This window comes from Populus trichocarpa, chromosome 10 (assembly GCF_000002775.5).
Source record: "Populus trichocarpa isolate Nisqually-1 chromosome 10, P.trichocarpa_v4.1, whole genome shotgun sequence".
In the NCBI taxonomy this organism is placed as follows: domain Eukaryota; kingdom Viridiplantae; phylum Streptophyta; class Magnoliopsida; order Malpighiales; family Salicaceae; genus Populus; species Populus trichocarpa.
Window position 1 is genome coordinate 14,226,428 of NC_037294.2, and position 21,713 is coordinate 14,248,140.

General features: G+C 33.0%; 2 protein-coding genes across 2 annotated transcripts; one reads left to right on the forward strand and one right to left on the reverse strand.

Annotated features, from left to right (window-relative positions):
* Positions 1-1,377: 1,377 nt before the first annotated feature.
* LOC7465236 (LOB domain-containing protein 41) lies at positions 1,378-13,555 on the forward strand. The gene is made up of 4 exons (XM_052456481.1): positions 1,378-1,662; positions 1,982-2,059; positions 12,118-12,508; positions 12,592-13,555. The coding sequence occupies exons 1-4, from the start codon at positions 1,378-1,380 to the stop codon at positions 13,131-13,133; spliced, it is 1,296 nt and encodes a 431-aa protein (XP_052312441.1). The 3' UTR covers positions 13,134-13,555.
* Positions 13,556-18,452: 4,897 nt separating this feature from the next.
* Positions 18,453-20,737, reverse strand: LOC7489343 (zinc finger protein CONSTANS-LIKE 6). The gene is made up of 2 exons (XM_002315904.4): positions 19,326-20,737; positions 18,453-18,815 (listed from the first exon to the last, which is right to left on the reverse strand). Exons 1-2 carry the CDS (start codon positions 20,433-20,435, stop codon positions 18,582-18,584), a joined length of 1,344 nt encoding a protein of 447 aa, XP_002315940.3. The 5' UTR covers positions 20,436-20,737; the 3' UTR covers positions 18,453-18,581.
* Positions 20,738-21,713: the final 976 nt, after the last annotated feature.

Consider the following 21,713-nt stretch of genomic DNA (forward strand, 5'->3'; position numbering starts at 1 on the left):
TCTGTTTTGGTCCAAAACTGTCCCCAGCAAAGCCGCGTGGGAAAACTTTTACTTGTAGTTTTTTTCTTATTTTCGCAAACATGACGTGATGTAACATGCTCTATAACTTCATTTTTTTTTTTATAGATTTCAATTGATAGTGACCATCAACATATATATATTCACTTGTTTATTAATTTTCGTTATTTTAAGGAAAATGATATTCTTCAATTAGAATTAACTTCAATATTTTTCTAACAAGATTAAACATAATTTATTTGTGTCGGAATAAAAAATATTAATAAAAATCTTACTTTTGACAATTTGGTTGAAATTTCAGTCGTAGTAACTAGCTAAATAAGACATACATCTCTTTCCCATCAAACCTACCTCCAAGTTATTCATTTGATGTTAATGTTGGGAGATAATAGATCTTTAGGTTGTTTTTATTCTTAGTAGCATTTATAAAATAATAGATATTATACCATAATTCGTGAAACTGAATTTAAAGAGTTGCAAAGTATAACATAAAGTTTTCAAACCTACCCTTAAGTTTTTTTTTTTAAAAAAAATCTCATAAGAAATAATAGATTATTCGTTTTCATACAGTACATTATCAAAATCCTAATTGCTCGAAGGTAAACGAAGCTAATCATCCCGTGATCCGACAAAGCAATGAGAGAGTTATTCTGGCTTGTGTGGCTTAATAATTGAACAAAGATAAAAGGAAAGAACATTACAAAGGCAGCTTTTGTGATCAGATTACAAGAGCAATAAATATTACGTAGATTAATAATTGAGAGAATGATTCATAATTAAACTACATTAAATAGTGACGAGTGCAAAGGGCTCCCTCAATAAAAGAGGCGCGTGGAGCTGATTTTCAACACAATGACCGACAAGCAGCAGAATTCAAACTGAATTCTCATGGTAGATGCTGCTACGGAGTCAGTAATTTGGTGGTGAAGCATGGACAAAACAATGAAGCTATCTCTTAACAATATCAGTCCTGTTTGTAATACGCTCATATATACAATAAATTCAAAGCAAAATAAAAAATCGATAATAGCCTGCCAATTTTCTCATCACGTGGGCCAGTGTGGGTGTGCATGAGAGAAGAAGAGTGAGAGAGGCTCATCCTTACAGCTACTCTCTCCTTCCTTGCCCCAAAATAGCCGTCGCTTCTTTCACCTTTTTATAGTACTTAGTACCTTCGCATCCATGACACTGCGTGTGTGAGAGAGAAAGAGAGATTTTTGAGCCTCGAATCCAAGCACCCGGACCTCATTTCAGCCAGCTAGCAAGATTTCTGGAGAGAAAAGAATTAGAAGAGTGTCAGAAAGGATTGGAAGTTAAAAGAGTGGGTTTTTGAAAGCTTTATGTGGGTTATCAAGCGAGATGTCGTTTGGCAGCTCCAGGAGATTAATGTACTCTTCATCTCTGGTGGTGGTCTTGGTTGTTTTTGTGTTACAGATTTGGGTCTGCAGTGACTGCAACTGCAAGGCAGGAGCAATAAGATTACTTCAAGAGAATGGCATGGAAAAGTTTAAGGAGAGCAGCGATATTACCAAGGATAATTATAAGAGCAAAGAAAAGCACTTCAGGAAGTACTTCAATGAAAGAGCTAACACTTCTTATGGTTTCAACAAAACTGAGAAAGGATTTGAAGAGAACAAAAGAAGAGTGCCCAGCTGCCCAGATCCTCTCCATAACTAGTTGAATAACTCAAATTTCAAATTTTCTTCTTTCTTTTTGGTAATTTTAGTCCAAAATACCCACGTTTTTCTTATAATTTTCGTGCTAGAAGTTTGATTAGCTAGTTTTTGTAACTTCAGAGGGAAAAACTGGGGTATTTCGGTATGTTTAAGCCCTTTTCTTTTGTATGGATGATCATGAAAATGGAGGATGATGATGTGTATAGAAGCTGGGAATTTTGTTTTATACTGATTAATACATGGAAAACTTTTGTATTGCCTTAATCTCTGTCTGTACGTACGCCCAGCATTCTGAATCCTGTAAATCCATCTCTTCTCATAAGAAGAAGAAGAAGAAGAAGAAGAAGAAGAAGTTACAGGGAAGAGTACATATGGCAGGCATTGTAATTATGTACAGAGATTCTTGTTTTTTCACTACTACAGCAATAAGATGTTTTTGCTTTTTACTTCCCTATCACAGAATATATATTGGTTGCTTGTAACAGTGTCAAAGAGATATCATGGAAGCTTTTTTCCTTTCTATCTGGGTAACATGAGAAAATTAATTTATTCAGTGTTGAGTCTCCAGCTTTAGCATTGTATGGCAATTTCTTCTAGTACCTGTCTTCTCCTCGTTTAGCAAGTTTTCACTGATTAGTGTCGTAGTCTATTCCTCATCTTTCCCCATCAAGTAAATTTTGGTTGTCCACCACATGCTTTCCCTGCTCTCAAAGCCCTGCCCAAAATCAAATTCAAAATCTCACTGTAAATCTTGCTATGCAACTCTAATTTTGATTAAGGGATCTACCCCTTATATGTATGGATTTTTATTTTTTTGCAAGTTCCAAGAGTTGACTCTCTCGCACACCCTCGCCTTTGGCACAGTGGATCCACCGCCATGCTCTCATGGAGCATGCCCTGGGTTCGAACCCAGGTTGGGTGGCTTCGGGTTGGGATGTCTAGCCGCAAGGTCAGTGCATTCAAAAAAGAAAGCGTTGACTCTTGCCAGTTGACAGTGGATTAGACTAAGCTCTAGAAGAGAGAGTTAATGTCTGAAAATTACCTAGAATGCCGTTGAGGATAGAATGGCAATTGAAGGGAGATACTTGCGTTGTTGTAAAAGTAATTTAGTACAGTTAAGATTTTGCGAAAAGTTAGACATGAGAAATCTAGAGTTTAAGAGCACAAAGATTTCATAGGATAGCAAACTAGTAATTAAAGTACATATAGTTGTTGAATGTTAGATTAGACTATAGTTTTCGTGCATTGATTTGTTTGGTATAGAAACCTTCAAGTCTAAATTTTCTATCGCTAGTTCCAGTTAACTTTTTGTCCCGTTATGAGAATGTGCCTCAAGGAATACTAAAACTACGGAAAAGAGGAGGAATCTTTTTTCTTCTAGCTAAAAAAGCGCCAGGTGGGAGATAATTTCCCTACCTGGTTCACTGAGATGAAAACTAAAACTATTATAGCTAAAATATCAGTCACAAATGTTTTAAAAAACTCCTTCCCCCGTTCTGATGGAGTATTGATCAATTTATAGATCTATTTTTAACCAGTAGTCCCGTTAATCTGACTACGATGTATTGATTTTCGTTTAAAAGAATGCAGGCCTAAATTCATAATTGTAATAACAATAGCAGTAATATATATGGTTGAGCTTTTTCGTAGATTATCAGTGTTGTTTTTTCTTATTCAAATCATACATTTAAACTATCTTTTTAAGAGATAATGTTGTTCTCATATTAACTTTCGCGTTAACCAGTATTATTAAAAAAAAATTAAAAAATCATTTTCCTCGTAACAACTTGGTAAATTAGAAGAAATTTAATTAATTTTTTGGATGATGATATGAAGTTTTGAATTCAGAAAGTTAGATAAATAAATAAATCTTATTAATGAATCAACTAGTTAAAAAAACCCTATCATCTAGTCGAAAAACTAAATGAACATGTAGATTACACTTGAGTTTCGTTTATTAGAGAACACTTTCTAAATATTTTTGTATTTGTTTAGTCTTAAAAAACATTGATCAACAAAAAATACTAAAAATATTTTTTAGTTAAAGAAAAATTTTACTTGGTTTTCAATGAAATGTTTTTCTTTTATTTTAAGAGAAAAATACTTTTTAAAAGTTGTCAAAAAATAAAAAAATATCTTGTTATTTGTTAATTATATCAAATCTGGCCATCAATTTTTTTATTGCTATATATATTTTTTGAATTTTTTTTTAAAAAAACATTATCTCTTAGAATTTGATTTAACTTGATTTTTATATCAACTTTGATCCTCGGTTTTTTATTGTTATTTACTTTTTTTATTATTTTTTTAATTTAATTTTTTTTATCTAATATATTTGGTTCCGGTTTTTTGTGTCTATTTTATTTGAAACAATTTATGAAATTATATATTTTTTAAAATTTTATTATTTTTAATTTTTTAATTTGTTAGATTTGATCTCTATTATTTTAATTAATATTTATTTTATTTAAAATAATTTATAAATTATTTTTATAACTTGGTCCTCTTTCAATTTTTTTTATCCAGTGACAATTTTATGAATAGAATTGTTTCTCCGATGGCAATTTTATTGTACTTTGAACTCTATAATTGAGGCGGTCAGAGTCCCGAATTGTAATATGTGAAGACTCCTTAATTCTAACACTATTCCACTGATATTGTTTGTTTACTTTATTAATTTGTTTTTTAATTAGCAATAAACTATATTACTACTAACAACTGGGGTCCCAAATTGCAGGGGAGAGCGACAAAGAGTAAGATGTGAAGTGTGGTTATTTCAGGGGCATTTACGATATTCTTGGTTTGTAATTATAAAATAAGCATGGGTTTTTTGTATTTTGCGTTAACAAACAAAGGAGTCTTCTCTCGTATTCTGGTAATTTCGGGTGGTATTAGAAAGGAGAGAGCGCCATAATTTTTTATTTTTTATTTATTTATAAAAATGCAGGGAAACCAACGTACGAACTATGCGGCGTAAGAAGTTAAAAAAGCTGCAAGTTATTTTGTAGCCGTGTTAATTTGTCTGTTTGCAATTTGGATTCGGAATCAAACTCATCCTCCCCTCACAAATCCTCCCTTTCAACACAAATTCAGCTCACCAACGCACCTATTGCTTCTCAATTATATATTCGGTGTGTGTATCATAATGTATTCTTAGCAAGCCTCGCATGGTAATTAGATTTGCTTTCCATGTTAGAGCAAGAATTAAGGACGAATCTCAAATATATTTTTAGATTATCGGTGCAATACTGTTTAACTAAAAAACATAGTTTTTTATTATTATTATAAAATAACATCTTTTTATCAAAAATAAAAGAACGATTTGAATAAAAATATAAATGAAAAATCTTAAAGTGTGTGAAAATATTTAATTGATTTTTTTAAAATAAGTTTGAAAGCAAATCCATATATTATACATGTACTAAAAGGAAATGATGTTGTATTTTGTAGAAATAACATAATTATAAATTTTGCCAGTTCTTTTATTGTAGTGGTGATATAGCAGTGGCATAATTGTGATTTTTGGGTTTTTTTTTTTACAAAACAGGTTTTTCTTATATTTTTTATTCTTCCCATACTTGATATTTTTATCATTTTACACTTGGTCTATTTATTATTTTTTTTTAAAAAAAATTATTCTTTCCTTTTTTTTTCTTTACAATTTTTTTGGAAAAATAACAATATTTTTTTATTTTTTAAACTTTGAATATTTATCACTCTACACTTAACCTATTCATACTATTTTTTTGTTCTTATCTTTATTATTTTGTAATTATTATTTTTACACTTTTATTTTAAAAAATATTATACAAAGACCAGGAAAATAGTGTTTCACGGTAGCAATTGAAACATTGATCTATTATTCTGCTACATTAAGTTTAAAATCTTACAAGTTTTTATTAATACATATATTTTTTATAATGTTTTATCATATGTTAATATCGATTTTTAGATTCATGATTATAGTTTTTACTTGACATTAAAAAACATATTAATAATACTTATACATCAATTCTTGAGAGAGAAAAAACTATCCCACCTACGGCGATAATTCTCCATTTTTTCACGTTAACAAACTGAAAAAATACTAATGACAGTGATACCTCTACTTGTACTAGTATATATACTTGGCGAATGAGAAAGGGATACATCAATGTAGCTATCAAGGGGACCTATATATGCATACATCTTGTGTAGAGGACACCTGGGGCATCTGTACCTATCAAGGTTGCACATGGAGACTGATGGGCCAATCAGCTCTTAGTTGACGTTGCCGTCCAAAATTATTGACAGGTTTTGTATTGGACTTGAGCGTGTCGAAAAGCCTCGAAGCTGGGATCAACATGATTATGTTTTCCCACCATGAACGCGTCATGTGCAGAGATGTGCTGTTGTGTAGGGGCCTCCCAATGTATAAAAATATGAGGCAGATATAGTTAACATACACAAGCTAGTTATATGGACAAAAGGGTTGTTCTTACTGTCCTCTCAGTGTATAAAAAAATAAATCAGATATAACATATAGTACCAGCTTGTTATATCTGACAATATATGGGCTGCTATTTATTATTTAAACGTGAGAATTTAATATACATTTCAAAGGCCATGCTTAATGCTTTGGAAGTCTAGTGAAGCCCAGTAGTAAGCCCACTTCTTTTAGTTAACTTGTTTCACTCCCTAAATCTCTATACATCAGAGGCCCACAACTGCTGCCTTGCAGAGGAAGATGGTAAGCAGTAGAGGAGGTTATAAAACGAAGAACAAGATAAAATAATTGGTGCATTTGCTTAGAAAGCACACCAGAAACATGCATGATTGGTGTGTTCTAAGCTTGTAGTTTTATCGTGTATTCTAAAAACCTGGAGGGGAAGAGCCTTCCGATACTATTACAAAATGCCAAAAGTTAGGTAGAAAAGAATCCTTTTATTCCAGCATACAAAATTAAATGTACACGCTGAAAAAGCTGTACGGTTATATATATACTGGAAAAGTTAAGAGAGGACTCGTGTTTTAGTTATATAGATGCTTCATCAGCTGTTCGATTTTCTGTCCACAAAGGCTGCAACTCGGCAGCTTCTGTCATAGCCGTATTGACAGTGTGTTAGTGTTCAGATCAATTTGCACGTAATTTAATTAATTTTATGAGTCTTAAAATTAATAAATATATAAATCTTTATGTATTTTTAAAGCCTGCATGCAAGATATTTATATTTATATAAAAATTATATGTTCAAACTAGAGGATTAAAATTCACTAGATAAATAAATATTCTAAGATTTCAACTAGCAACCCAACACGAGTCTTGAAAAAAAATAAAATAAAGGCAATAAAGTCATCTGCCCTGACCAGAGGTAACGGGTCCTTGCCAGTTACAAAAGCTGTTTTACTTTTTAAAAGCGAGCGCTTATAAACCAATTAGGCGAGGAAGAAATGACTAAAAATCATAATTCGATAGTGTTTTTTTTTTTTTTTTTGCTGTCAGCTCAACTGGGATTAGCTTGGGCGTATTGAAGCCATGTATTCCTGCATGGAATCGAACTTACAAGGAATTACATGGCCTGTCGTGGTCTCAAAGAGATGGCAATGAATAAGTGCTATATATTCACCAGAAATTCATGGATTGTGATAACAAGCAGACACTATGAGATATGTTTAAATAATTTTCAAAATAGCAACAAGTTCCAGGATTCTAAAATTATTTTCTGATGATTTTTTTTTATATAAAAAAACTAACATTAAAATTGGGATTTCGGCCCAATCATTCTCGTATCCAAAGATATAATACTAATGTGAATGTTCGGGCCCACGTCCCAAACTATTAGGACCAAAACACACTGTCTTTGGACTTGGGTCCAAATATATTATTGAAAAAAGAAATAAAATATTCCCACCGAAGAAAAGAAGGAAATTTAAATCCTTCCAAGTCTGTTCAAATAAATTAGATCTATTCTAATTGATACAATTTTTAGTAACAATTAGACTATAATAATCAAATAAAACCTCAAATAACGTTGTAAAATGAATCTCATTTATAATTGACGTGGAGTCTTATTGGTGGGTTATTTAATTAGCTAGTTTTAATGGCCTTTTTACACATTTATTTAATTGGTAAAATCTTTTTTTTTTCTGGGGGGCGGGGGGGTTGACAGCGGGAGATATCCCCAATCTACTTTAACATACCAAAAATAAGTTTATGTTAAAAAATAAAATAAAAAACTCCAACACAAAACATTCCCCAAGGCCGTGCTTAGCAAGATGAACTAGGTTCCCTGGATTAAATGCTTTTAATGGAATGATAAAAGCCCCTTTATCTTACAGGTGATTGTGGCTTCAATTCAGGCCTAATGAGGTGGCATTTTGGTTGTGACTAGGGATTGTTTGGTAACTTGAGATTTTGAAGGCACACTGAGGTAAGGCTTTTCTGTCTTTGTGATTATAGAGTCTATTTATTTTTATGTTTTAAAAGTATTTTTTTTTTTAAATAATTTTTTAAATTTTAAATTAATATTTTTTTGGTGTTATTAGATATTTTTTATGTGTTGATATTAAAAATAATTTTTTCATCTACGTTGTATTTTTTAATTTTTTTTTTCATTTTTAAGATTAGATTATTAGATCTTAAACTTTACAATCTTTTTCATTTTTTTACAGGTTTTTTCGGTCTCATATCTCAACTTATGTTTTAGTTAATTTAACTTACATTGTCTCAGATTATCTTCACTTAAATATCTTTTTTTAACATTAGAAAAAATTAATTTGATCTGGCTCAGGACATAGAAGTGTTCACCTATTTAGTTATATTCTAATAAGTGGCATTCAATTATTGACGGTATTGGATGATTGAACTAAAACTTATGACTTGATTTGATCTAATTTCAAAGGAAACTTTATTAGTTCAACAAATATACAAAGAAGAGGATGCTCCATGTGTGGTTTCCTAGCCTTCAAGGGGTATCTTGATATATATATATATATATATATATATATATAGACACACACACACGCACACAAAGAAGAGGATACTCCATGTGTGGTTTCCTAGCCTTCAAAGGGTATTCCCTTCAAAGGGTATTCTATATATATATATGTCATGAGGAGGGGCCGGTTGAAGTCTTCTCTTTTTATATTTTCTTAGTTCAGTATATCTCTGGATTAAGATATAAACTATGATTAGGGTAGAGACTTTAGCTGTAGTTATTCATGTTCCAAAATAGCATCCTTTTTTTGTCAACCAGAATTTTGAATCTAAATATCTTTAGTATCGAAGGAATATTGTAAAATCTTATAAAAAAATTTATAATGGAAATCTAGCGCAAAAAAAAAAAAAAAAAAACTGCAAGACATTGATCATCACCCACTACGCAACCACCGTGAAAACTAGAAGCCAGTCATTCTTATATGCGAGCTTTCGATTCCCAACTGAATTCGCTGTGGTGCTTTTGGTTAATTATCCAGCAACAAGTTAAGTATTGGTTCCAGCTGGTAGTTCTTTTGTTAAAAGACTGGTTTTTTCATTTCATGTTACGATGAGGTAATAAAAAATCTAAGTTGTTTATGAACAAGATTAATGTGTTGAATAATTAAATTCAGTTTATCTTGCAATCCTAATAATCTGAGACTGATAATTGTATCTGGAAAAATTAACAAGATGACTGATATATATAAAAAGTCTTTTTTTTTTTGTAGATTTAAAAATTCTCATATTTATGTTGATTTTTTTTTTAAAATTTTGGGTTTATCATGTTCAATGCTCCACAAAAGAAAATTGAGGTTACGAGAGCATGCATCCAATGTCTGGCCGATTATATCAAAGTTTAAGAAATAAATAGCTGCAGGATGGAAGCAGAATCTTCTGGACATCATTCTGAACACCAATCCTGCCTGATAAACAGATTGTATGGACAGCTCAGACGCAACTCAAATGGTCAAAAATTTCATTTTCTTTGGAACTGATAAACGTCAAAGTTTTCTAAATATTAACAACATATAGAATCCATGAATGGATACCATACGATTCTCAAAACATAAAGGGAACTAATTAAATCAAGAGAGAATGATATGATCCAAGTCCATAATCCCCACTCTGAAAGCATATTAAGGACAAATATGGAATACTCAAAACCACCGGCGTCTCACATAGGTCGCCCACAGTACCAGTGCAAAACTATTTTTTTTCTTGATTATTTCTATTATTATTATTTGCTTAACAGAAAAAAAAAAGTTGTTTTATTTTTATTTTTATTTTTCTTCACATGTGCGGACTCCTGAAAACCGGAGAGTTTTTGAGCTTTGTATTTAGAATTTTAAAAAATAAATAACGCACTTTGGTAAAATTTTTAGGAGAAAAACTTGGGTTTAAAAAGTTTTTGAAAAATAACATAATTTAAACATAATTGTGTTTTTAAATATTATTTTTATACACAACTGTTATTCTTTTAGCTATATTTTAAATATCATTATGTCTTTTGTAAATTAATTAAACTAATTAAACCGTAACTCAAAATTTTATAAAGATTCATTAATTAAAATATAGGATTCAAGATTCAATGACAAAAAAAAAAAAATAACATCAGTTTATAAAAGAGAGAAATTAAAAAAAATTAAAAAAAAAGAGAACAAATCACCATTATTTATAGAATATTAAGAGTGTTGAAAACGAAACCCTGATTTATTCTGGATGACTCATTATTATTATTTTTTTTCTATCACATCAGCTTATCTTTTTTTTTATTGAATATTTATAAAATTTTAAATTGATTTTTGTTTCTACTAATTAGTTTAAATGATAAATAACTTTTGAAATAAGCAATGTTAGTTTTACAACTATATTATTTCTGTGATATTCGTCAAATTGTGTTAAAATGATAAAAGAAAATTGCATCAGCCATGATGTTTTTAACAAATAATAGAAGACGTGGCTATCCGCAGGTCTGACTTTGTGCTTCATACGTGCCTCTTTCTAATTTTGTATCCTTCTCCTCCCACCTTTATTCCCCTCTAGCATCCCCATCGTCTTTTCTCCTCGATTTTGTTGACCTTTTGACTGTACTATAATTATTTTTCTGCCCTCGCAAAATGGAACTGAGAAGGGGAACAATAATTAAATACTCCATGAAGAAGAGAAAGAAGAAATTGAAAAGAGCTTAAATTGTCTATGCAATTTTTATTGGTGTCAAAAGCAAAAGCGGGTGTCAGCTCCAGCTCAAGACTGATTGTCCCATCTTTTTTATTTTTTGTTGGTGAAAACTGTCATTAATTAATAATTAATTTTTTTTGGTTAACAAAACACTAAAAGGTCAATTTAAGTTAATTTTTTTAGAAAATAGTAAAATTAAAAGATATGGTACCTAAGTTAGAAAAAAAAAATGGAATGCTTGTTTTTTTTTTAATTTTTGACAAAATATTTATTATAGTCCTCGTACTTTTTGAATTATAAATATTGAGCCCCTCTAAATTATGAAATTTTAAAAATAATTTGTCCACAACCTCATTCTTTTTATTTTTCAGCTCCTAGTTTAAGAGAAGAAAGAGAAAAATATTACCGATATCGATTTTACTCACTAAAATAGTTGATTTTTATATCAAAGGACAATAAAGAGTTCCACTTAAATGCCTTTTGACCTTCAAAATTTTTAAAAATATATATTTGAGCCCGATAAATTTTTTTATTTCAAGTTATTGTGTGTTTTTTCAAGATCATGTATGGATTTATAATTATATCTACGTGTTTTGGATCAAAAATATATTGCTAATCAAAACTCTTTTTTAAAAAATAAAGTGGGCTTGATTTTCTATTGACCCTTGATCTCTGGAAATTAGGCTGACATACAATGGGTCACTTTTTTTTTAATTTAAAGGCTTGGCTATTAATAATTAAAAAAAAAGAGCAAACGATGCATTATCCGTTACGTGTCGTTAACAAAATAAAAAGCCTGGCTCATGGTCCAGACCTATTTCATGGGCTATCCATGTGGGTAGGCCCACACACTTGGCATGTTTGTTTTTTAATTTAATTTGTTTTTAATTCTTTAAAATAAATAAAAAATATATTTGAAATAATTTTGAAAATAAAATTTTCTAAATTCAATGGGGTGTGTAATCTAAATCATGAGTTCAACAAGTTAACTTGATTTTTTTATTTTCTTAATTAAATAATTTTTTTATTTTTATATTTTCAGCGGGCATGTGTGTGTCTATATATATATATATATATATATATATATATAGAGAGAGAGAGAGAGAGAGAGAGAGAGAGAGAGAGAGTAATCGGGAACTCTCCAGTAATTAAAATGCTCTTAAGATATGATGGTACATCTGTAATAAAGTTTATGCATGTAGGGTAAAAACATCCTAGCCAACTAAAGAGACAAGAGAATCAGAGGCTTTTCCAAGAAAGCAGCTTACTCAAACAAGAAAAGACTAGGAACAAAATCCCTGGTTTTTAGCTTTCAATTTCACTCCCAAAACACCACCCCCTTTGGAAACCGCTGCGCCGCCTCCTTCTTTCCACAACACACCTACCAACCCCTTGCCCTTATATGCTCCCCTACCTCTCTTCCTTACTTATCTCTCTCTCTTACCATCTCCGCACAAAAACCCCTCCTCTAGCTCAGAAACGCTACCGGTGAGAATGAGCTGCAATGGCTGCAGGGTCCTGCGTAAAGGTTGCAATGATAACTGTACCATTAGACCTTGTCTTCAATGGATCAAATCCACTGATTCTCAAGCCAATGCCACTCTCTTCTTGGCCAAGTTCTATGGTCGTGCTGGCCTCATCAACCTCATTGAAGCCGCGCCCCAACGACTCCGCCCAGGTATAATATATACAGACACACATGCACAGTTTTTTTTCCAGTAATTGTTCGGTCTGATTTTGCTTTTTTTCCTTTGCGTGCAGCTATATTTAGTTCATTGCTATATGAGGCGTGTGGCAGGATAGTGAATCCGGTCTATGGGTCAGTTGGCATGCTTTGGTCAGGTAACTGGGCCCAGTGCCAAGCAGCCGTTGATGCAGTGCTCAAAGGGTTACCCATCATATCAATTCCTTCTTCTGATGTACCAACACCACACTTGATCTCTTCCCTCAACACCTACGACATTCGCCACGTGTCCAGGGACCAAAATTCTCCCGAACTCAACAAAGTCAAGAGCAGAACCCGGTGCAAGCGGTCCATTGGCACCAGGCCCAGTTCACTGGCTGAGCCAACGGGCCGGCTTAACCAGGGAGAGTTGGGATTTGAACCGGTTCGTGAGTCGTGGCTTGGTCATTTGGGAAACGGGGATAGTCGTATCAAAGATGAGGATAGCATATTAGCTGCGGAAAATGTGGAGGATTCTTTGTGGAGTCGAGTTGAGCCAGACCAGGTCTTCAAATTTAATGGACAAAGTGATGATAGTGATCTTAGTTTGGAACTGACTCTTGCTTTGGTTTCGGAGTAAAGCACCAAATTAATTGAGTTGAGCATGCAGGTGTGCTAGCTAATTTATCTTCATGAGATCATGCATGGTGAAGCAATTTTGACGACTCAAAAGGATAGCAAATCACTTTTACATGCTCTTCTTTTGCTAGCAATTACCGTGTATATATGCATGTGTGTGTGTGCATGTGTGTTGGGATAATTTAGTTTTTTTTCTTCTTGAAAAAAATCCGAAAAACTCTCCCTCGATCTATTGTTAAGTGGTTGCTTGGGTGGATGTGTTTTTATGGAGGGAAAAGGCATATATATATATATATATATTAGGGACATACATTTTACCTTGGCTAATTTGGCGAGACATGTGTATAGATGATTTTCTCAAAATCCATGAAATTAATATATCGGATTTTAATGAAATGAAATAAACAAAATATTTCACCTCTTTTCTTTATATGTTCTTGTTTTGTGTTCAGCACTGATTAATTAATATCAAGAACGTACTTTCTACGTGCTACATAACATTTTGTTATTCAGACCTATTCTCGTTAAGAAGATGTATTCATGGTTATAAGACTTTGATTCGGCAGGTCCATCTAGCCCATGACTCAGATAAACCGGTGAAATTAGATTTTGATTTCTTAAAAAATAACTTCAATTAAATTATTTTGTAAAAAAATAATAATAGGGTTTTTTCACTATCTAAATCCAGGCCAAACCTTGAATCGACAGGTTAACGTACGGGTTGACTTGTTACGCTCGGCTAGGTCTTATAATTGTGATATTATGATTTATTTAAGATATTATATCTCTTTCCTAATTTAGTCAATTAGGGACACCTTAACTAATGTTCAGCCATGTCACTTAAGTTTTTTTCTACTACAACACCATAATTCCAGTTTTAATTAAACAAACGAGTGCAAGTGAGAATTGCTTGGGGTGGGATTACTAGCAATTTGAAATACTGGTTATAGCTATGTGGTCTCTGTGATATAGAGATTCAGTTATATTAAATTGTATGGTTTAAAAAACCAAAATGAATAAAAGTTACTGAGATTTGAATTTCGAAATATGGTTGGTCAACAGTCAAACTTGACCAAAATCTGCATCAATCAATCCACAACATCTGTCTCTCTTATGCTAATAATTTTGACTTTAACGGGAAAATAACGGAATTGAAAGAAGAGACTAACTTCATCTCCAATACTAAACTTCAATTTTTTTCACATTCCAGTCTCTCGAGGTTGAGATAAGAGAAAGAAAGTTACTAGAAATTTTGAAGAGAGAGAAGCTCTTGGGTGGATAAAATTTAGCTATCAATAATTTTGATTTTGATATATAGTTATAAATTTATTTTTAAGAGAATAACTCAAATATTGAGATAGTTTCAAACTTTAATGATATTGAAAAAAATCAGGGTTTAGAAAAACCAAGAGATTAGTTAAAACTCACACCTAAAAGCCAAGAGATTAGTTAAATTGTTTGACATGTCAAACATATTGTAACCGTGATTGACTAATCTTGTGTGATTATTAGTGTCATTTGCCATGTCATGGAATATATATTTTATTATTTTTATTATTGTTAATTTTTTGTATTATGATCTCCTCCAATTAGTTATTATTTTATTTTTTTTACAAGTCACATAAAAATAATTAAAATATTATGTTTTTTTTATTTACAATTGCTTTGCATATTTTTATTTGAATATTCATGATTTTGATAAAAAGAAAAAGAACATGTGATGCATGCATTCATGGATGGGCATGAATCCAAAACTCAAACCTAAAAGCCAAAATACACACAATTCTTAAGATTAAACTGATTAGCTAAATTGTTTAACATGTCAAACAGGCTGCAACTCCGTGATTGACTAATTTTGAGTGAATAGTGTCATTTGCCATGTTATGGAATATATATTTTATTATTTTTATTATTGCCAACCTGACAAATCCTTATATATATATATATATATATATATATATATATATATATATATATATATAAGATGGATTGATAGATTGCCAATTCTTTCCTTCCTCTTATTTTTTTTGCCTTTTTTTTTTGTTTCATACGGCACGCCCACCTGGCCAATCCTGTATCTGCTTCTGACCGAACCGCTCCTCTCACTCACTCCTCTCCTTTTTCAAGGAAGGGCATCCCCACCTGGGGCAGCGGATACAGATTAGCCCTTTTCTTTTACATATTTTTTCCTCGCTGGTTTATTGAATTTGAGGCTAAAAAATTATCTGTTCCTACTTTTGCAAAGAATCGCGGATTTGAAGGCTCATCTGCAACGGGTCTTTGAGATATTGCACAGAACACTTCATAGCTGCTAACTCCATATCAAGAACTCGGTGGCTCATGTAATTCATAGCTCCTAATAAAGTATTTGGTAACAAATGCAATTATGCATGTATGTAGCCAGCATGATATTACAGCTATTGTTACTCTCATAATTTGGCAAGAATGATAGGGACATGATTCTGCCCTTAAATTGATAGAAGCCACGTACGGTCCCCATCTACTTTTTATAGCTTGGGTGTCCCTCCCTGCACTTTAAGAGGGCGCAATGATGTGGTCGAATTTGATACATCAGTAATAGTAATTTACACTACACGCATGCACTTGGTGGTAATTTTAAAACAACCAAGGGATTTTTAGCCTTGAAACTAACGCTGTAAAAAAGGGCCTTTTCTTTTCTTATTCATTCTTTCATGGCTCTTAAAGATCGCGTTTGTCTCCAATCCAATAAAATTGCAAGTTTGTCGTCTTGGTACTTCGACATCATTGACCTGATGCAAATTTGTCCAGGTGTATAGAGAGAGAGAGAGGGAGACAGATTCCATCACTGTAGTAGAGGTTATCCAGGGCTGTCATCTGATCTTATATATTTTATGTTAGAAAGATCAATAGATAACCTAGCTAGTAGAGCGGCCCATTCCTGATTAGCTTGCTAGGAGTGTAAGGCTCTCTGTATGTATGGTGTCTGGATTGGTTGTCACGCTCTCTTAATTATCTGTACTCCCTGGTCCCTACTTGATTCAGAATTGCAACCATACATCCAGCACATATCGTTAATTTTGATGGCAGTACTCAGAATGTCCTTGCATAATATAAGGAGACTAGTTTTATCAGTTGAAACTTTACATAAACACAAAGTCTCTGGTTAATCTTTTTACCAGTTTCTCCGTTCAGATATGAAACACCATGGCTTTACACGCCAATCGCAGAACACTGTGGTCACCAACCAAAAAGGAAAAACTATGGACCTGGTGGTCAGTTGTTTTATGGTTTGATCTCTACAGCCCAAAACACGACTCGTGATGGTGAAGATATGGTCCACTTACACATGGGCATCTAGGCCACGCTCGTCTGCAACGAAAGGCCAAACTGGGAATTTAATAGATGAGCCAATCTCACCTGAGTCCCTTTCAAAACCCACCCTTCCAAGTTCGTCTTTTCTAAACCACCCTGGTGGTCATAAATGGGGGACTCTGCATTATTTCCACAAGTAGCAGTTTCATAAGATTCGTATATCATTTTCAATGGTGATTTTATTCTCATATCCTTGATGGTTCTTTCTGAATAATCCCTAGAAAATATTAACGTTCCTCTTCAAGTGAATACAACAAAGTTGAAAGACGGTTGTGTATAGATGGATCAGTTACCCTATTATTAACTATTCAATATTCATTTTCAGAAATAACAAAAAACTCAATGCTCCTTCAACTGTTTTCTTATTTTTCCTTGCTTTCACCCTTCCATTGGAAACCTATATATATAGACCAAGGCTATCTAGTTTTATTGCGGTCATAAGTATTTTTTTAAAATCTTTTTAAGTAAAAGTATTTGATAAAGACTTATTTTTTGGGGGGGAAATGTCAAAAATAATAATGGGAGAAGCATACATTCTCCATTTTATTGTATAATCAATTAAAAAAGTACTTAATATATATTATATAATGGAAATGGAGGATATCTGCTTTTGCAGTGACATATATATGACCTCTTCCATGATACTTTATTTCATGTGACATGCAACATTCCCTGCAAGAGTTTTTTAAAGTTTCCCTGGTATTCTCTGCAAGAAAAGCCTTGAAAAAATAATATCACGGAGGAGGGGAAAAAGGGATGAACTTACCAGTTTTTTAACATGAAAAAGCAAGATATTACCATTATCTTTATTTGCCATTATCTCTTCCATACTCGTCACAAACTCTGCATTTTTACAATATTAATTATGATATTAATCCAAAGAAGATCTACACTCAACACAAACTTTGCACCTCCAGGTATATATCAAAACAAATAAATGAAAACTGTACATTTGTTTTTCATCTTTTCACGTTTCAAAGAAGCTGATTTTTGGTGATCAAAAGACTTAAATATGTATTATTGACTTAAATATGTATTATTAACAATATTTTAATGTCACCTTATTTACATTACTAACTAAATCATATATGACCAAATTTATAAATAAAGAGGTTTAAGTTGGGTTGGATTGGATTGTTAATGATGAGAAATAATTACCTAAATATGACAGCTTTAAAAAACACTTTTTAAAAAGTAATTTACCCCTTCCAAGGGATCATTTCTTGAAATCCTAAAATCAAATAATGACAACACAAACTTATCCACCCTGGTCAACAAAAAAGCATTACGGCTATGTACTTCATTTCCATTTTTTAAAACTAATTCCATTAAAAAATTATTATTACTGAATATTCATGAGCATATTTTTATTTTATTTTTTATATATGAGATATATAATTGTCATATACAAGTTTCAACGCTAGCGGCTAGTTTATAAAGACAATAGAACCACATAGAAAGACAGACCCTAAAAAATCTGATACATGTCGAAGCAGCATCGTTTTAACTTCAACCCCATTCTAAATCCTCGCCTATTCTCTTTAATTGGGTTTTTCTCCCGTATCTAAAATGTTCGGCCACACGTGTTTATGTCATATGCACGCGTGGGCTAGCTCGTTTCCAAGCCTAGCACATGGGCCTGCCTGGTATAGTTAAGTCTGATGTCGGTCCATACTTCCTAAATACATTTTCATGTTGTTCCATGAGAAATCCAACAGACCCATTATGTGAAATTTTTCCAAAATCCACTCATTTTTATTTTTTATTTAATCACATAGAAAAAAATAAACATCTTGGATATTCAAATAGTTTTTGTTTTTCTACACTGACCTTGGTATATATTACATTTAAAATTTTCGTTTTGTAGAAATTAAAATAATATGTTTTTTTTTTATTAATAGAAATACATGGCATCAAAATATATCCCCCGGCTTTAAAGGGATACCAAAAGTTAGTAAGAAGGAGAGGACACAGCACAAAATTTTATTTATTGAATCTGTGAAGATCCCCAGTCGAAAGGCCTCAGTAATATACATAAGAGTCAATCGTGATGAGGTGCACAATCGAACTTGTAGCGAGCTAGAGTAGTTAATATTTATTTTCCGGCGAAGGTTGTCCTTTTAACGAACCTCCCTTTCATCCTGGGCCTCTTCTCTGCATTCAATTTCCTGACCTCGTATCTTATTTTCTTGGAGAACAGTCTTGTTCTCCGCTTCTCTCTATACCTGGATACTCTAGCTTCGCGCCCTCCGTCCACCAAAGCTGCAGGGTGTGCCCCTAATCCACTCACATCTCCATAAGGGTGATGAAGTTGGGCTCCGCAAATACCCTGAAAAATCCCCATGCAGTGTCTTAAATTAGGGAAAATATTACGATTGTTGTTCAGTGATCAGCTAATTCAGAGTTCGAATCCCGTTATGCAAGAAAATGAGAAGAAAGAAAGATTAATCCAGCATTGGAAGTGAGAAATTGTTAAATAAATCTGGTTTACCATTCTAGATTTGAACCAACTAATCACAATGACCATGGTCATACGATAAGAAAAATATTAAGGTGGAAAACGATTATGTTTTTTAATATAAATAAATTGTTATGTTCCTGTAAAATTAATTAGTTGGTTCATTATCATATGGATAAACTGAATTCACCTAATTAATAATTTCTTCATTTAGAAAAAGATTTCTTTTCTATTTAGTTTTCCAAAAACGGAAACATATAAAATAAGCTACAAAATCTATAATTAAATAAGGAACAAAACACACGTACTTTGAACACAGGATCCTATTTTAGTGAGTTAAAAATGAAACAAATTACCAGCGATGAATATAAAAAATCTTACCATGCAGTCAGCGTCAGGCCAACATTCATCAGCGTCGAAATCGGGCCTGTAACCGTTAGTCCAGGGAGACCCCTGGCTTGCCCAAGCAGTCATGACAGCCTCATAATCCAGACTCAGCAGTGTTCTCCTCTTCTTCTTTGCACCACCATCATCTTCATATTCTCCATCACTGTTCTTCAAGTCTCCCTCTTCAATCCCTACCTTCTCATCTTCCTCTACACAAGTTGCAGGGGAGTCATAGTCAAAGCTCAACTCAAAAGGCGGATCTTTTGCAATATCAATCTCAATATCAGCATGACATTCCCTAACAGCTTTTTCTTCCATGCCTGCATCCTCTTCCTCTTCAACCTTCACCTTTCCATTGCCTAAAGGATACCCTTTCACCCCCAACTCGTTTTCTTCTTTACAGTCCATAAGTCCCAGCTCCTCCATCCCAAAAGACTCATTTTCAAGACCCCTACCAAGCAAACTCTCCATATCAGCTGCAAACTCTGCAAGATCCATATCAGATGGTAGAAATCCATGCAAACTCTCAACATCCTTCCCTTCACTACCTCCTAACAAAACCTTTGATTCGGTTCCACTAGAATCAGCAGCTCTTTGATCAGTATCAGTACCACCGGCTGGTACTACTGCTCCCGCTTCATTCGAGACTGTTGTTGAAGTGCATAATTCGGCAGCAAAAGGGTCAAAGATTGGAACCCTATACAGCAGATGCTCTTCTTCATTATCTTCAAGCGATATCTCATCTGAACCCACTTCAGGCACTAGTGGAATCGGAATATTCCTTGTCGTCTCTTCAATTTTTGATTGAGACACTGGCTTGCCATGTCTTGGTGTCCTGGCCTTTCTAGTGAACCCTCCATGCCATGATGGCATAGAATTATCTTTCGAACCTGCGTCCGAAGATTTAAGTGATGCGGACTTTAAGCGAACCCTTTCATGTCTACGTGCTAATAGATTCGCAGAGTGAACTGAAGAGTCACAGGCTTGGCAAAGAAATGCATCATCAGCTGCACAGTACCAACTAGCACGTTTTTTTATACAACTATCACAGGCTCTGGCAGTTCTGCCACCAACAGCGTTGGCCAAACTTTTGTTGCAAATCATGAGGCTGTGTTTTTATTCAAGAAACAAAGTTTGAAGCCAAAAACAAGGGAGAACGAAAAAATGAAATCAACAAAACTAGGGAATCGAGCAAGCAAAAGGGTTCCCAGAAATTAATCATTGGGTCATTGTGATTTTTATTTTTTGTGTTTTTTCAGTTCTTGGACCTCACAGTGGCTCAATAATTTGAGTATATTAGAGGGTGTGACCCACAAGGAGCGCTTTTGGAGTCCAGTGAACAGGATGGGGCTCGCCCTTTATTTATTTTGGATTCACTTTTTGGGAGTTTTCCACATAGAAAGTCGTTTGCACTTTTAGGACCACAACAACAAGGCCTTATCTGCTTTTTTATTGGTTGAGTCTGTAAAGATTATCCTATTTTATGAGTTCTAACTGGCTGCCAATCATGTCAAGGGATTTTCGGTGGGGTCAGGAGAGGTGGCAAGGATGAGATTGAGTCTTCTAGAGCCCATCTCCTGCTCTCTCTTCTCTCTTCGCCCCACAACTGGAACGTGAAGGACACCCTTTTGTTGGCATGTTTCCCTGCTCCATGTTATATATATATATCTTAAAGGTATATTTTTTATTGTGCCCTAACACATTATATACTGTTCATTAAACTGTAATGCTAAATAAAAATAAACTCGAGGGTAATGCTAAATAAACTGTTTCGGAGACTATCGGAATTGAACTATTTTAAATATTGTGAGAGTAATGCTAAATAATATATATAGTTGAAAGGAGTTCATTAAACTGTGAGAAAGTATATGAATATACAACTCTTTATTTGCAATGAAATTAATTTTCATGACAATAATTATAAATAATACTCTTATATAAGTCAAAGAATTTGCTATTGATAAGTTAATTATAGAAAATACGATAATAGAAGTCCCGCAACGAGGGGGCCTTTGACTAGCTAGAAACTAATTGCCAGGTTTCCTCGTGTATTTGTTCCAGTGCCTATTTATTGTAAGATAACATGTAGTTGCAAATCCGAACTCTAATATAAAAAATTATCAATTAGTAAAATAGACATCATGACCACTACTACAAGATAAAAAATAAAAAAAAAGTACGAAAATAAATATATTTATATTGGAGTTTCAGAAGTCATTATTATTTGTGTTTCATAGCTTTTATGTTAGAAATTTAGTGACAGCATGTGTTCTGATGATTTGATAAACGGTCTATATGCCAAACGCAATAAAAAATCCAATCGCATTCGGCTTACTTTCATTTTTTGCAGTGCAGGATCTGAAAGAAAAAAAGGGTGTAGCA

Excerpts from the sequence above, each read along its gene's own strand:
- LOC7465236 (XM_052456481.1), top strand. The coding sequence starts at position 1,378 with ATGTCGTTTGGCAGCTCCAGGAGATTAATGTACTCTTCATCTCTGGTG. Across the intron at positions 2,060-12,117 it reads AGAAGAAGTTACAGGGAAGA|GAACAAAATCCCTGGTTTTT; the intron begins GTACATATGGCA and ends AGAAAAGACTAG. Across the intron at positions 12,509-12,591 it reads GCCCCAACGACTCCGCCCAG|CTATATTTAGTTCATTGCTA; the intron begins GTATAATATATA and ends CTTTGCGTGCAG.
- LOC7489343 (XM_002315904.4), bottom strand. The coding sequence starts at position 20,435 with ATGATTTGCAACAAAAGTTTGGCCAACGCTGTTGGTGGCAGAACTGCC. Across the intron at positions 18,816-19,325 it reads GGCCTGACGCTGACTGCATG|GGTATTTGCGGAGCCCAACT; the intron begins GTAAGATTTTTT and ends GGGATTTTTCAG.